Below are 17,709 nucleotides of genomic sequence, written 5' to 3'. Positions count from 1 at the left end.
AGGAAGGGAAATGGAAAGAGTACAGTCTTTGGAGTCAAAGCACTTGGGTTAGAATCTAATTCTGACACAGTTTAGGCTCTCTGGGCCTCAGTCTCCCATCTGTAAAATGTTGGGGTTGGCCTCTGAGGTTCCTTCACGCTCTAGCTCTATGATACAAAGTTTGTTTAAAATACTAGAACAGGAATCCTCAAAGGCCAAACAGAAGGAGAGGCCAGAGCTGGCTAGGGACCAGTAAGGGACGAGACTGTGGAGGATGGTGATTAGAAAACCAGTTTGATATCAGGAGAAGAGGGATGGCTTCCTGCTTTCATTTTCTGGTTTCAGGAGAAAAAGAGGTAGGTGTTTGCTAGCCATGTTCACCTATGGAATACAATGATGAGAACCAGGAAACAAACAAACAAAGGCTTCTGAGCAGTCAAAATACATACTGCAAACTCCATGTACTTTCATTTATAGGAAAAAAAAATGTAGGTAGGCCTTCCCTCAGAGCACATTTAGTTTTACTTTGTGCACAACTCTTAATAAGTCTGGTCACTGGTTTCCCAAGTCCTAGCAAATCAGGAGAGGAAAATGAGAAGGGAAGAGTGGTTGCTACGGGCAGATCCTCTGACAGGACTGAGAAATTATATCAAAGAGGGAAGCAGAAAACTTCGGTTTACAAATAGCACAGCAACAAAAGAAAACACGGGTAGCTCAGGCAATTGAGTGTGTGGCCCTCAATTTTCTTAGAGGCATTGCCATGTTACAGCTCGGTTCAACAATCAATATTCCCAGTGATGATGACAGCAAGTCAGCAAGAAGAGGTTAAACGTTGCTTCATATATTCAAGGTCAGAGATAATTATATTTCCATTCACAATAATTATAATGTAAAATAGAAACAAACTTTGATGCTTAAGTTTATTTGGAAAATGAGATAATAGAGAAAGAACTCAGGGCTTTGTTACCATCGCAGTTTTTACTGTACTCTATTTACATTGTTTTATTCTATCAATGCTATCTCTAAAATGAACTTTTAGATAATATAGTCATTTTAAAAAACCTGCTAAAGTCCTATTCCACATTTTATGACAAGGTGGTAACACTGTGCTCTGAATATGGTGGAACTTAATTTTTACAAATCACAATAGAAAAGTATTTTAAAAAAAATTAAAATAGCATTTCTTTTCTGTTTTTGATTACATTATGCATTTTTTGTTGTTGTCCAGCTGTTTCAGTCATGTTCAAATCATGACCCCATTTGGGGTTTTCTTGGAAAAGATACTGGAGTGGTTTGTCATTTCATTCTCATTTGAAGATGAAGAAATTGAGGCAAATAGAGAAAATTGACCTGCCCAGGGTCACACAGTAAGTGTCTGAGGCCAGATCTGAAGTCACAGGGATGCGTCTATCCACTGTACCACGTAGCTACCCCCGAATTATTCATACCACATTAGATTTATACTACAGGATGAATTTATGAATTAACCATTCTAACAGGCTTGTTAGGAGGTCTTTCTATATTAATGACTAAATATTTTTGTTTTTATTACTCTGGTTGAATCTAAATAGTCTTCTACCTTATAACATAGAATTTAGCAAAATAATGGCAAAATTGAGTGTTTTCCTGATAAACTTTTTTTTTCAATTCAAATGACAACTTATATAAATTTCTGTCAGGGGTGTTAGAATTTTGACTAGGGTTAAATAGTTGCGAAGATGAGGATCAATAGCAGCTATATAGTTAGCCCTTATTCAGAACCCATTTCCTTTACCCAAAGAAGGAACACAAGGAATCAGAATAATGGATAATGAGTTAAAATGAATAGTAGCAATTAGGAATATGAAAGAACAAAGCCTGATCTAACAGATGACAAATTCATGTTATAGTACATTACCTTATTTATTTTCATAAGGATTTAAATATGAAAGAAAAGTCAAACAACATTTAGTCCTTTTTTATTTTGTGCACAATTATTATAAAACATTACAAAAATGAGTATATAAATGACAAAATCTTCAAAATAAGCAGGTCTGAGCTGAATGGAAAAAACTAAAAGGAAAACTGTTATTTCAAGAATTAGCCTGTGGCCAGTTTTCCATGAATTCTTTAAATCTTTGTAAAGATAAAATCCAAGACAGCTTTTATCACATCAGGATATTTATTCCAAATCCCTTAGAAAAGCTAGATAACTTTTTAGTACCTCTGGTACCCAACTTCACCAATGTGATTATCTTGAACTTTTAGTAAATCTGTTGTTTGAAACAACTATTTACTACGATATGGTATTCTGCATGCCCTTGCAAAATAATAATGAATATTACTTTGAAAAACTACTGAATATGTCAAAGATTACTAATGGGACTGTTATTTTTCTTTGATGATATGTATTTTTGCCATGTTAAATTTTGTCATTCCATTTAGCTATCATAAAATATTTGTCTAGGAGAAATGGAAAGACAAAAAGGTTGGGGAGAAGGAAGAAAGAAGTGAGTAAGAAAAAGAGAGATAGTATATGTTTGAAAGGCATTTTTTTTCTAAGTGAAAAACATTAATTTTAGTAATGCTATCACCAAAGAAACATTTTTGTGAAAAATGGCAGTTCTGGTGACAAATAGATAAATTATTATATTCTTCAAGAATTTCCTGAAAACTTGTATAGCATTTTATAGAACAACTTTGGTGTCCAGATATTGATTCCTAGAACAGGCACTGGCATTTTTCTATAGGACATTCTTTTAACATCTTGATTTCTTTCTAGTTCTTCAGGATTATTTAAAAAAAATTTTAACTGGCATTTACCATTTTGCCTGAATCAAATGGTCTTCACAAATTCAACAAACCAGAAAATAGGGATTTCTCAGTGCCACCAGAAAGTATTTTTTATGATTCATTATGCTTTTATAAGTGATCTGGAGGGACTGGTCTACAACAAGACACCTGGGAAGATTAAGAAAATTACTTTGAAATGAAAAGATGGTCATTGGGACAGCCTGCAGTGCTGAACAGTCAAATGACAAGTAAGGATACAAGATCTTTAGACTTACTTTGCATTGGCTTGATTCCCTGTTGTCAGGTTGGCCAACGCGAGAGAGGCAGCTTCTTTTACATCATCATTTTCACTTCTCAGCAACTGAACTATCTGTGGGATCCCTTTAAAAATATAGATAAAAAATGTGACTACATAAACTAAAAGACATTAGAGGATAATGCCCTGGAGAAGAAAATGGCAAGTCACTCCAATATCTTTGCCAGGAAACCCCCCAAAACAGGTCACAAACAATCGGGAATGACTGAAAATGACTAAACAAGTGTCAGTGCTTATTATATTATTATATTAATATGTATTATATTATTATTATATTTCATATTACCTTGAGTATTAAAAAACTCTTTGCTGGCCAAACTCTCAGACATTGCTGAAATCACCTCGGCAGCTGCAGCTTTTGTTCCATCATTTTCAGCTCCCAAAAGGGTTATGAGACACTTCTCTACTTCTTGTTCATGTAGAACTTTTCTATTTTCAGCTTTTTATGAAGAAAATATAAATAATATAAATATAAAATACAATACAAATATAAATAAAAATAAAATAAAAAAGATAAAAATATAATTACTTTTTAAAAACTGCTACGAGGGAGCAAGGAGCAGGCAATTAATGGGAAAATAAGCACTAAAGTAAGTAATTCAAGAATATTACTTTCAACTTTAGTGACAAAGAGGCTAAAGAATAGAGAATTTCTACCTATTTAGCCTCTAAGCCAATGAACTTATTATTCACACTTTATAGTGTTATAGAATATAATTTTTTCTAATTCTGTCGTCATGGAAATTATCCTTTAAAAAGAGGCTAGCAGGCTACCAATTATAGACTGTCAATCAGAGGGATACTGGTCAGTGTTAAAAAAACTGGCTCTCTGAAAAAATTGTATGCATGAGACACTTTCATATTTAATCTGTATCATTGATATTTTTCTCCATTCCTTTCTTAAGTGTAAACAATCAACAAAACAAGAAATCAAGCTCTGATTTGTGCCATAGGCCAGTTTTCAAGGATATAAATGCTCACACTGAAAATTTAACAATTGATTCCTTTGATCAGGTGTGAGCTAACTCCAGTACACCCACAATAACTTGATGGTTAATTAAAAGGTACCTGGGGGCAAGGGATGGAGTCCAGATCTGCGGTTTCATCAATCTAGGAAATTCTTGGTAAGGAAAGTGTCCCCCAGCTACAGATGAGAGTATGGCAACACTGTCTGTAATATATGGTTTCAGAGAATTGTTTGGGGCTACCAAGAGGTTAAATGACTTGTCCAGAATCAAATGATATATATCAGAGGCAGGACTTTTGAACCCAAGTGTTCCTAATTTCAAGATCAGTCCCTTATTCATTACACCATGCTGCCCCTCTTGATTGCTGTTTGTTCTTGGTTCTTGAAGAGGACCATGACATCAGGAAGATGATGCCATGACATGCAAGTGAATTGGATTTAAGTGAGAGAGGGCTGTGCAAAATCAACAGCCTCACTTTCTCCTCCAGAGCCATCTGTGTCCGGTGGCCAGATATAGATTAGGACAACTGGAGATGGTTCCAGATGCAATGGGAGACCTTGGCCTTTTCAAGCTAAGGTCTTTAACAGGTCTCAGTTTGACTGAAGCAGAGCTTAAGGCTTAATTGGAAATGATGCAGAGAATGGCCTGTTTTAAAAAAAATTGGATCTGAGAGGGGAAGATCCTCTGGGTTTCTGGCTAAAACAAAAACAATTATTATTTACATTGATTCTGAGAAAGAAGCAAAAGATCAGACCAACCTAAGAAAAATTATATTGGATGTTCAGGGTTTTAATTAAACTTAACATGACATAATTGGTCTTTTATTTTTATATATATGCATACCTCATGGACCAATTATTTCTTCAGTTTGGGCACTCCCACAATTAATACATGCCTTAGTAGATGGTTTTCATTACTTACTGTGGTAGAATAATTCACCACTCTGTATTTAATGTGCGTGATCAGTTTCTCTGGACTCAGCTAGGCTGGACCTCAGAATACTGACATATAGTCCATGCTCTAAGGCTTTTCAAGCATGCTGAGCCCTCTCTGCCCTAACATTCTACTGGCATGACTTTGGACATCATGTTTGGGTCATGTAAGAAAAGGAAGCTAGTGGAGGACAAAGCTTGAAATCATAATTTATAATGATAAATGGGAATTAAAATAATGAAAGCATTTGTAAACCATAGCTTTATGGATATCTATGTATATGACATACATGGAGATATGAATACATATATGTATGTATATATGAACAAGCATTTATTAAAGGCCTACTATGTGCCATATGCCATATTAGATGCTAGGGATACAAATATAAAGAATAAAAATCTTCTTCCCCCAAGGACTGTGTGTGTGTATACATACACATATATATGTGTGGAGAGAGAGAATATGGATATGTCACAGAAAACCAGAATGAAAAATATAAATATGTTTTCCCCTAAACATCAGCTACTTTCCTTTTTCTATCTTTGCCTTTGGATTTGGCTGGATTTGTTATGAATAAAAATAAAATTAGTAAATAAACACGATTAAATAATTTTATCAACTTGAAGTGGACAACTATTAAATGCTACAATAACCACTTTTATCTTCTGAAGCGAATTCTAAGTCATTTAATTTCTATTTTATCAAAAGCGCGTGCTAGGCAAAAAATTGTTGTACATATTATGCTTCAAATGCCCTAGAGAGGTACAGGAGACTGGTTTGACAAGTAACAGAGTTCACAGTTGGTCTGTTTCTTACCAATTTAGTTAATTATTCTTTGTAAAGTTTGGTCATGGGCTTAGATTCTTCATAAATTAACTTTCAATAAAATACATTTACATCATAAAGAAAGGATGACTAATTATGTTAGCCATAACTGCTATATAAAAGACTGATCCTTCAGGTTCAAAAAATCTTAATTCATGATAAGAATTACATGGAGAAATAAATTTAATTTTAAAAGTGTTCATTTCATTTTAATTCAAAAGTACTATTCAAGATTTTTTCCAAAATTATTGGCAACTAAATGTTATTTTTAATTGTCAAATACTTTCCTTCTACAGTGATTAGCTATTCACATGCAACAACAAATCATCTTTTTAACAGTCACTATCTTTGACCCTTCACTCATCTGAACGTACTGAACTAGAAAGAGTAGACGTAATATGGTCAATACAGTCTTCTTCTGTTCAAGAAATTCAAGCCATCTATTAATGAACTTTTTCTCATCATTCTATTCTTTTAATCTTTTAGCCTCTCAGTTTAAAAATTGAATTCAGCCTGTCCATAAATGTTTAGTTTTTAAAAGTCCATATTAAAACATTTGAATCTTCATTCCCAAAATACAACATTAGGAAGATTCCATCTAACCATGATATTTGATCTGAGTAATTATGTTCACAAAGTGCTGCATGACATATCTTTATCCAGCTTTCGAAATAGACATCTACCAATGTCACTTTTTCAAAAATGGCACCTTAACATCATTGTCAATAGAACTAATTTAGGAAACTGGCTTTATGGTAGGTAACTGTTACACCCCCCCCCCCAAACAGTACATATATAATTATTGTAGAGGCAAAAAAAAAATCATTTAAATCAATATCGCAGGTAATTAGTTTCCCAACCCTGCTGGGAATGTTCTAAAAATCCAGCTGTGTTCACCAAACCTCAAAAGTGCAGACTGCTGTGTGGTTATAACAGATTTTAAAGATGAAAAAAAAACATATTAGCTCAGTACTTCGTTGAATTCCTACACCAAGAGAAGCATTTACATTTTAATTACAGAAACAGTGAAGATGCATAGGCAAAGTAAGCTGTTAGTACAGTAATGAACCTTAAAACAGTGTTTTTTAGTGCTACTTTAAAAAAAAAAGAAATGGAATTTTGTCGTCACAAAAACTCTCCTTCATACTAATTTCTTTCCCATTCCAAGGAGCTGCCATTGTGTCACTTTGATCCCTAATGCCAAGTTAATGCGAATCCATAAACCTAGCTGGGAGCAGCGTAATGAACTCTTTCATGCTCCTGGTGTCAGGTCAAAGGCTTAGCAATCTTGGTTTTACACATGGTGGGGAGGTGGGGATACGTAACTTTTTCACTCACCTCAGTTGAATTTCCTGTTTTATGGCCACTATTTTAAAAACATTTCACATATGCTTCTTGGCATTGGGGATCAGAGGAAGGAGCAGGAGTTGTGATTTCATCACCACAGGGAATCCCCAGTGTGGAAACTCCTTCCAAAGATTTGCTATTCTTCTATACTTTGTAATGAGGGCATGTAGTGCATTTATATAGCACTTTATGTAATTGCATTTGGTCTTCACAATAACCCTACAGAGTAGATGCAGAAGGGCAGCTAGGTGGCACAGTAGATAGAGCTTTGGGCCTGGAGACAGGAAGGCTCATCTTCCTGAGTTCAAATCTGGCCTCAGACACTTACTAGCTGTGTGACCCTGGGCAAGTCACTTAACCCTGTTTGCCTCCGTTTCCTTATCTGTAAAATTAGCTGGAGAAGGACATGGCAAATCACTCCAATATATCTGCCAAGAAAACCCCAAATGGATTCATAAAGAGTCCGACATGACTGAAAAATAACTCAACAAGAACAAAAGTAGATATGGTAAATTTTCCCCATTTTCCTGATAAGGAAACCGGACGTGGGAGAAGTTGAGCAACTTGCCCAGGGTCATACAGCTTGTAAGTGTGTGAAGTGAGATTATGAACTCAAGTGTTCTTGACTCCACATCCAATGCTCTACCCCCTACACCACCTAGATGCCTAACTCTTAGAGATAGGGTCTGCCAAGATGTACACACTTGACATTTTCTAGGGTTCAAGATAGGGATCCACACACAAAAGATAGTGAATGTTTTTGTATTTCAGGTACTATTTATTATTGACGTTTTTCAGATGTGATTTTGTTTTACATTTTGAGCTTTTAGTTTGTCATATTAGGACTTGGGAGGGACAGGATTAGCTAATCAGTCATCAAGCATTTATTAAATGCCTACTGTGTGCTAGGCACTGCTGGTGCCAGGGATACAGAGACAAGAATGTCCCTGACTTCAAATGGCTTATCTGGGGAGTTTAGAGCAGGGAGAACAAAGCATACACCTATAAATAAGTACAAAGTAATTGCTACAGGTAGATGGTAGATTTGGGGAGGGAGAGTGCTAGTTTCTGAAGGGATCAGGAATGGTCTCATGTAAGAGGTGGCATTTGAGCTGAGCTTTGAAAAAAGCCTAAGAGTTCTAGGAAGTAGAAATGAGGAATGCACTGGAGGCCTAACTGGCATCCACTGAAGAAGTATTTTAAGGGTTTTAAATGCCAAACTGAGGAGTCTGTATTTTATCCTGGAGGCAACAGAGAAACACTGAAACTTTTTGAGTATGGTCAGGTCTGTGCTTCAGGAATATCTATTTGGCAGCTGAGTGGAGGATAAATTAAGCGAAGGAAAAAGGAAGGAAGGAGGGAGGGAGGCAGGGAGGAAGGAAAGGATGAAAGAAAGAAGGAAGGAAGAAGGGAGGGGGGGAAGGAAGGGAAAGAGAGAGGGAAGGAAGGAAAGAAGAAAGGAAGGAAGCATTTAGTATATGTTTACTATGTGCCAGGCACTGTGCAGCCTTTACAAATGTCTCCTTTGATCCCCCAACAACCCTAGGAAGTAGGTGCTATTATTATCCACATTTTATAGTTGAAGGAACTAAGGCAGACAGAAGTTAAGTGACTTGCCCAGGTTCACACAGCTTGTAAAGTGTCTGAGGTGAGATTTGAACTCAGACCTTCCTGACTTTAGGCCCAGTTTTTTATCCTTTGAGCCACCTAGTGATCTTAGGGAGATAAATGAGAAGGCACAGCAGGAAGACTGGAGTTTAGCTAAAGTGATGGAAATGGAAGACAAAGGGTTAAAACTAGATGTTCACTCAATAAAGGGAAGATCAGGTGGGCATAGAAGTCAAGGTAGGAAGACTGAGTCCAGAGTCCCGAAGCTGTATCAGCACAGGAGTATACATAGGCCTAGGAAGGCGAGCAGAGTCCAGGGTCTCCGAAGGCACAGAGTAACAATTAGTTCAACAAGAAAGGCATGAAACAAGAAGGTTGTGACCTCTGATGCCATAGCATAGGGCAGAGGCTTTTTGCATTCTCCACCCCATCCCACACCGTTTTTCTGTTTCCTGGATCTGGCTTGCTGTTGGCTTCCAGCTTTGAACATGACTATAAAAAGATTTGGAGACTAGAGATGAAGACTCAGATAAGGGAGATTAGGAATCCCTCCCAGAACCTCCCAGAGGTTAAGAAAGGATAATACTGCTTTGGAGTCTTGTTGGCATAGGCATTTGTGAGAAACATGCATCTCATGTGCTTACTGGGCTGATTAACATCACCAATTAGCCTGGCTCATTCAAAGGCAGTGCCACCCTCAGGCAGTAAGAGCTGAGGGTGCTAAATGCAGATGTATCACCTAGAGACAGGTCCCTAGTAACCAAGCTGCTCCAGCGAGTACCTGCACCTATCAATAGGGTCCATCAAACATGTCACTCACATAATTGTAAGAGCCAGAGAAGAAGAATTCCTTCACATTAGTCTTGGTCTCTATGATTTCCAGTCATCCAGTGTGAAGCTCCCAGAGTTGTGTTCCCTTAGGCTCTATCCTAATGTCTTACCTACTGTCACTGTGGGACCGATAGAATCACTCATTACAGGTCATCTGGTCTGCTTCTCCAATCCTGGTGGCTCTCCGAGAACTAGCGATCATATCCCCAACCTTGTTATCAGATAAAGCAGAATGTGACTTTGGTGTTGGGAGATAGTGCCACTGGGCACTTAGAAGTCAGCCCCACATTTTTTAAATTAGGCAGGGCTATGGATGATAGGCAAGGTAGGTGGGCTTACATTAGATTGAGGACAATTTTCCTAAAGCGCAGGTCTGACCATATCATTCCTTTACTCAGGAAATTCCACTGATACCCTATGATGCACCTTCAGAATCAAAAAGAAACTTCTGTTGGGCATTAAACACTCTTGACAACCTCACCCAGCCTACCTTTCCAGTATTCTAGCACATCCCCCCCCCATACTATGTACTGCCCTCCTGGCTGTTGTTACTCCCACATGACATGCTATCTTAACTCTCTGTGACTTTGCAATGGATGTCTCCCATTCCTGGAATGCTCACCTTCCTTCAAGGCTGAGTTCAAGCAAGTCTATCTGCTTGAGGTATCTCCTCATCCCTTCAGCTGCCACTGCCTTCTTCTTCATGGCTCCCCAGTATGTGCTTTGTATTGTTTTCTTTATACCTGTTTTTGCATATATGTTGTCTCACTCCTTAAACTGTATGTTTCTGAAAGGCAGGGACACTTTAAATTCTGTCTTCATACCCTCTCTATCCCTAGTATCTAGGAAGGGAGGAAGCAAGCAAACATTTACTGAGTAATTATAAAGTGCCAGGCACTATATTAAGTGCAGGGGATACAAATACAAGTAAAAAGAAAAACAGTTCCTGCCCTCAAGTGCTTACATTCTAATAGGGGAAGGCAGTGTACAAAAGAGGACTTAAAAGGGAAGGGGAGGCAGGGAATGAAGATGCCTAGTATAGGGGCATGATTTTGAAATCCAGAAAGTCTGGAATGGGCCAGAAGGCCCTGAAGGCAGACCTTCTTGGACCACTTCACAAAATGGATGCTCCAAGAGGAATTCACCAATGTGAGAAGTGGAGGTAGGTCTTGTGAAGGGATATTCCATGGTAAGGAGGATGTGGAGGTTGCTGGATGTTCCAGGGTGAGTAAGTCCCAGATGCTGAGGGATGTTTCAGGATGAGAGTGCAGTAAAGGCACAATTTTGAATTGCAAAAGGCCAGGAAAAGGACTGTGAGGGGAAAAAACACAGTGCCTACCTAGTACACACAATAGGTACTTAAATGCTTGTTTGATTGATTGGTTCCCTTGATTGAAGAGCACAAATAGAATTTTGTGAAATATTTGGTTGTTCTCATAGGACACTGAAAGCTCCCATACCAAGACTGAGCATTAGGCAGAAAAGAAGGCCTCAGGCATGTAAAAGCTATTTGGGGCTGGAAAAAAGGCAATCTTAAAAGAGATTCTGAAGCACAGGTTGAGTACTTCAAGATCATTTAGCTAGGAAACCCAATCCTAAGAGAAAGACAGATAACCTACTGTATTTGATGTTCATAGTTGCTGAATTAGAAGACAACGCTGTCAATGGAAGGGTGAAACGTTTCAAAGGACTGCAGGGAGAAGGTCTCCATGGACAGGCAGGCCATTTGGGGGCCCATGCCACCAACGACAGCAATCCCAGTGCTGGCAGTTTGGCTGGAAGGACCTGGCCTGTGCTTTGGGAGAGGTGATGGACTAGAGATGGAGAATGAGAAATGCATTCTGAGACACAGCCATTCTGGTGACAGCTTTTGTTTGTTTTGCTATATATATTTGTTATAAGGGTAGTAGTGGTGGTGATAAGTTAGGAAGCAATGACAGATATGAAAAAAGTATCAATAAAAACAGAAGGAAACACAAACAGAATAATTCTGTAACTATGTAAGGTACGACTGAATTTTGTTTCCGCAGAAATTATCTGAAAACCTGATTTGAAGTCACACTGGGCGATAAGGTCAGAGATAAAACTGCTGGTAGGAGGAGGGGCAGTGGGGGATGTTGGCTGCCTGAAAATCAGCACATCTACTACTTTTCTTTGTTCTAAGAAGGCCTTTTCCTGTATCTCAAAGAGCTGCCAGGCCAGGTGTCATTCACAAAGGATGTATTAGGTAATGGGACTTTTATCACTGATATCCTGGGTTCAAGCCTTCAAACTCATGGCTTTTGTCAATTCTCTCAGCAATTGAGAAGGATCCTTTCTCACGCCACCTGATGCAGATAAAAGAGGAGGAGGAGGAGGGGACTAGAAGCATTTTTGGCCTTTCCTTTATTTAAGTATAAGGAAAAAATGAAGATGAGAAGGGAGGGGGGAATTGAAATGTGGAAATGAGAAGATGTGATCAGGGGGGTGGGGGCTTGGTGCACGCTGACCAATGTGGGTCAAGGCGAGACATTCCAATCTGGATGATATATAAAAGCGCTTTTGTAACTAGCTTAAGGTGTGCTTGTGCCTGGCTTACTAGCCAAGTCACCAGTCAGAAATGACATGAAATAAAAATCTTTTTTCCCAAATTCACTCATGGCCAGGTGGAATTCTTGGTAAGAGAATAATTGGCTAAAATGAGAACTTTCCTGGCTTCACAATGATTATTGTTTTTTGTTTAGAGTGAGCACGTTTCTCACAACTAAATTTTTACAGACAGAAACACAAATAGAACAATTCTGTAACTATAGTTTAAGCTTTAATACAGTGACATATTTGTTTTAAAAATCGTGTTATGAGATAGTTTCTTACACAGTGCTCTTACTTGTTCTCTACATTGAAATGTTTGTTAATGATTGATAAACTTACATTTAAAAAAAGAAAATTTTAAAGGGGAAAAAGCAGCAATACAAATGGCTGCTACATGGTTAGAATGAGGCTTCAAATCCCCCAGGATGGGTCCATATTTCTGATGTGGGGATACAGGGCATTTGGCCCAGTGGCGTAGGCTGTCCTACCTTACCTTGATGAGGGTTCTGGACAGTGCCCCTTCTCTAGACCAGGTTCAGAGAGGGTGAGGCTAAGGATGTCCCTTATGATTGATTCATCAATACCGGATCCAAGGTCTAAAGTCACTGGAGGAAAAGGTCACTGCTGTGCAAAATCAGGTTAGGAGTGGGAAAAAGCAGATCCACATTTCTCAGCCCGGAGGAAGGGGACAGAGGAGGAATTGCACCTGAAAGTGAGAAGGCTAACAAAGCTTGGCAAAAAAGAGGTTCTAGGAAGTAGGGGAAGGGATATATTAGAAAATGTAGGTGACATAAAAACAAAATATAATAATAAAAACTAAAAAAAGAATGTGTATGAGAAGGCATGTGGAGCCTGTACTGGTGCACCAAGGCGAGTAGGACGGCACGTTTGTATCACACATTTGCTATTGTTTGGTTATTCAGTTGTGTTCAACTCTTTGTGACCCTGTGGACCTTAGCACACCAATATAGTCCATGGAATTTCCTTAGCAAAGATACTAGAGTGGTTTGACATTTTCTTCTCCAGGGGATTCAGACAAACAGAAGTTAAGCGATTTGCCCAGGGTCACGCAGCTAGTGAGTGTCTGAGGTCACATTTGAACTCAGGTCTTCCTGACTCCATATCACATTTACATAAATGCTTGCAGGTTAATAACCACTTTCCTCACAAAGATCTTGTGACGTAGAGAGTAGGGCCCTGTCTAGGGTCACATACCCAGTATCAAGGTCATTACTTGAACACAGGTCTTCTGACTCCAAGACCAGTGTTCTTTCCATTACACCATGCTCTATGTAGACTAAGGACAAACCAACTTTTACCATACAAAGAAAACCTTAACTTGAGAAGCAGCATAGGGTACTGACAAGAAGGCAGAAGACATGGATTCTAATCCCACCTCAAACGCTTACTGCCTGGGTGTTCGTGGGCAAATGAGTTAGCCTCCGTTTTCTGATCTGTAAAACAGAGACAACACTTACACTACCGACCTTACGAGGTTGTGGGGAGACAGACTCCCGAGTGTGAGAAGCAAAGGGAAGGCAGTTTCGTCTGAAAGGCACTTGGCAAACCTTAACGCACCCTGCGAGTGATTTGTCACTGTTTTGTGGATCTCGAATCCTTTCTTTGGGTCTAGACTTCTCAGGAGAATTCGTCATACCTTCTACAGGTATAATTTCTAACTGTCAGTGAAATTGTGCTTGTTGAACTAGGGCAAGCGTTACAAGGAGGTCTCTAGTGTGGATTAAGAAGGAAATGTTTTCTTTGTTATGTATGTTTAGAATGTAACTCACCTAAAATAGCCAGCCTGTCTGTCATTCTTGGAAAGAGGAGTGATACAGAAGGGGAAAAAACTTATATCACATATTGTGTTAAATAAAATACTCCCGAATAGATATAAATTAAAGCTGCAATTTCATCTTTGGTTCTGTTGACACAAACAAACCTCTCCAGATTTGCAGATTTATGTTAGCAGAACTCATCACTGAAATGAAAACCTTATTATGTATAGTTATGAATATAGAATTTTTCATATCCTGTTACATGGCACTACTAGACTTTAGATTACAACTTGAAAAATTACTGCATAGATACCATTCCTGGCACAGACTTATTTAAACAGTAGCTTTCAAGATCACAAATAATGCACATATTCTATATAATCCTGAAATCCACAGCAAATAAGAGAATATAAAAAAATCCCTGTAGAGAATGAGTAATTATAAAAAGATAGAAGCATGACTAAATTACATTGGTGGTTATTAATCTGTAGGCTATCCTCTTGTCTCATGCCACTGACAAAGGAATCTCTGTGCTACCTGGCTTGACAGACCTCACCCAGCCTTAAGTGAAAGGATTAGCCAGTCGGCTGGTTAGTATTTTAAAGCAAACAGAGCCCACTAAGCAAAATTAAAATGTCAAAGGAAATATGTATATTTTGCTTTTAAAATTATACATACGATCATAAGCTGCTCTGGCAAGTGCTTTAGTTGCATTCTTCTGGATATCAGGAAACATAGTGTTTTCTGCAAATGCCATGAGTTTCTTAAGACCTCCTGCCTGCTGAAGCTGTTGCATGGTATCCACATCCTCAAGACAATTGGCTAACACAGCAAGAGCTTCTATGTGGAGATCACTAAATTCCTAATAATAAAAACAAACAAGGTTTTAATTTGTTTATCTTATTTTCTTCAATCTTTTGTGTAAAGGGGGACTAAAATCATTGTGTAAATGTGTTGTTGCAGAGGCAGGGGGAGACTGTATTGTTAAGCTGGGGTGGGGAACCGGTGGACAAAGGGCAGCACTTGAAGACCTAGAGGGCCACATGTGGCCTCAAGGCCTCGGGTTCCCCACCCCAGCTAAAGCTTAACTTCTTTCTCCCTCCATTTACTTTTTGCCTACTGCCCACCCACCACAATTGTAATGGCAGTGTCTGAGACCTAACCAGGATCCAGGGGCTTTGACAAGATACTATGTCTCTACAATTTCTTCTAAGGAATGACTAAAATAAGATATCTTGTAAACTTCCCAGAAATTATGAATTGGCTCTAAGGTATTATTTGGCCCCGTTTGCCAGGGCAGATTAGTAACTCTTCTAAAACGTGAGATTTCAGATCGCTGCCTGGAGCATGTGGAGATGAAATGACTTTTCCTGGCTGAATAGGGCCAGTGGGTGTCAGATGCAGGGCTTGACTGCAAAGCCAGCCTCTCTGAAAGTTGTAATAATCAACATAGTATGTGTAAATAATCATAAGGATTTTAAAAATTCTCATTGTTAGAACAGAGATGGGATAAGATAGCCTGGTACAGTGGGCAAAGAGCCAATCTCAGAGTTAAGACCACTCCATTTCAAGTCATGTGCCTGACACACACTGGTTCTGTGACCCTGGGCACTTAATTATCATTTAATTTCTCAGTGCCCAACTCAACATTTTAAGACTACAAGCTGTAAAACAGTTATCCATCTGCGCCAGTAGGAGGGGTTTCCTCACTCTGAATTGCCTACAGCAGTGAAAAGATGAGTTGGGACCAAACAACAATAATTATAATTTCTGAAAAGAAATGTATATTTATACTGTGTGTCTTTTTGAAGCTTAGAAGCTGCAGTAAGAACAGACTTGAAATGATATAAAATTGGGCAATGAAACAGCTAAAGGAATATAGAAAAATCAATGTTTGGTATTTAAGACATGACATAGAAAAATGATTTTTTATGCCTCCACTTATTTGGGCAGCATAACATATTCACAGCCTCAGACAAATGATAGAGTAAGGTGATTTAACCGGTATTATGTGATATGTGAACTGCACAGGCAGAATTATAATTACTGATTCTCTGTGTTGCCTTCCAACCACTAGGTCATGCTGTCTCTGATACTGCATTAGCCTCCTGGACTCATGTCTCCTCTCACCAATCTCTTCTCCACACAACTGCCAAAGTGAATCCCCTAAAGTTCAGGTCTGACCATGTTATAAACCCTTACTCAAAAACCTCTAAATACCTCTAGGAGCAAACAAAAGCTCCTCTGTTTAGCTTTTAAAGCCATTCATAAGCCGCCTCCAGCCTGCCTTTCACATTTACACACTCTACCATCCAGCCAAACTGGTCTCTTCTCCATGTTCCTCATCTCTCAGCTCTGGACTTTTGCACTGGCTGTCTCTCATCCCTGAACGACCTCTCACCTCACAAACACCTCTTGGAAATTACCACTTCGGTTAGGCTCTGATGGCCAAATGGAGGTCATGTGATTTTCAAAAGTGGTTAACTCAATCCAAAGGCAAACATTGGGAAAATTCAGCTCTAATTTTCCCTCATAGTTCAGTCATTAATTGTGTTTTTCTCTCTGATTTACTGCTCAAGAAATTAATAGGGAGAATGGTTATCATGACTAATTCTATGTCTCACAGAAGTTCTGCGACAGAACTCGGATGCCAATATGAAATTTTTGATCATGTTAGACATTTCCCATTAGTTTTTCAACTTGGTTTAGCATGGATACTGATCTGAACCTTACCTGGCTCTCATGGCTGTTTGAAAATAACATGAAAATATAATCTTGGGGTATTTAAATATTAATTAAATTTAACAAAAACAGATATATTTGCCCATTAACAATCCATATCTTTTGTAGGTTTTTTCCTCCTCACAAATGTTTTGGATTAAAATTTTGCTCTAAATCACAAGTCAGAGCATAATTAAGACTACTTTTTTTTTTAAAAAAGGCATATTTCTAATTTTCTATAACTTGAATTGACATCGAACTTTTTCATTATTTAAATCTTGAGAGACCATCATTTCTCAATGCTAGTGAGCACTGAGCATAGAATGGTGGGACCTAATTTTAAGTCTGGGTTCTGCCATTTAATAGTTTGTGATCTTAGATAAATCTCTTCACTTCAGAGAGACTCTATCCTATCTCCTTGGGGCAAGTAGGTAGCACAGCGGATAGAGCACTGGGCCTGGAGTCAGAAGCACCTTAGTTCAAATCCATCCTCAGGCACTTAACTACCTGTATGATCCTGGGCAAGTTTCTTAACCCCTGCCTGCCTCAGTTTCCTCTACTATAACATGAGAATAATACTAGCACATACCTCACAGGGTTGTTGTTAGGATCAAATGAGATAATATTTTAAAAATTTATTTACTTTTGTTACATTTTAAATTCTGAATTATTTCCCTCCCTCCCTCCTCACCCCACACTAGAGAAGGCCACCATTTGACACAGATTTTATATATATGTGTGTGTGTGTATGTGTATATATATATATATATATATACACACATATATTATACATACTTCTATTTATCAGTTCTTTCACTGGAGGTGGATAGTATCTTCCTTCATAGGTCCTTTGTAGCTGATTTGAATATGTATAATATTCAAAATAGCTTAGTCATTCACATTTATTCTTAGAACAATATTGCTATTACTGTATACAATGTTCTCTTGATTCTGCTTATTTGACTTTGCATTATTTAATGCAAATCTTCCCATATTTTTCTAGAATCAACCAGCTCATCATTTCTTACAGCACGGTCAATACCAGCCCGCTCATATA

General features: G+C 38.3%; 1 protein-coding gene across 1 annotated transcript in view; it reads right to left on the bottom strand.

The window, feature by feature from the left end:
• The window catches only part of ARMC3 (armadillo repeat containing 3), a 137,969-nt gene that overhangs the window by 78,588 nt on the left and 41,672 nt on the right, over positions 1 to 17,709 (bottom strand). The window contains exons 8-10 of the mRNA XM_036761125.1: positions 14,610 to 14,793; positions 3,354 to 3,506; positions 3,027 to 3,132 (exon numbers count right to left, since the gene is read on the bottom strand). Of these exons, the coding sequence (XP_036617020.1) occupies positions 3,027 to 3,132; positions 3,354 to 3,506; positions 14,610 to 14,793 (443 nt within the window). The remainder of the gene's footprint in view (positions 1 to 3,026; positions 3,133 to 3,353; positions 3,507 to 14,609; positions 14,794 to 17,709) is intronic.

Source organism: Trichosurus vulpecula, chromosome 5 (assembly GCF_011100635.1).
Source record: "Trichosurus vulpecula isolate mTriVul1 chromosome 5, mTriVul1.pri, whole genome shotgun sequence".
In the NCBI taxonomy this organism is placed as follows: Eukaryota; Metazoa; Chordata; class Mammalia; order Diprotodontia; family Phalangeridae; genus Trichosurus; species Trichosurus vulpecula.
Note: the sequence above shows the minus strand (reverse complement) of the source record. Positions and strands in the feature narration are given on the sequence as shown.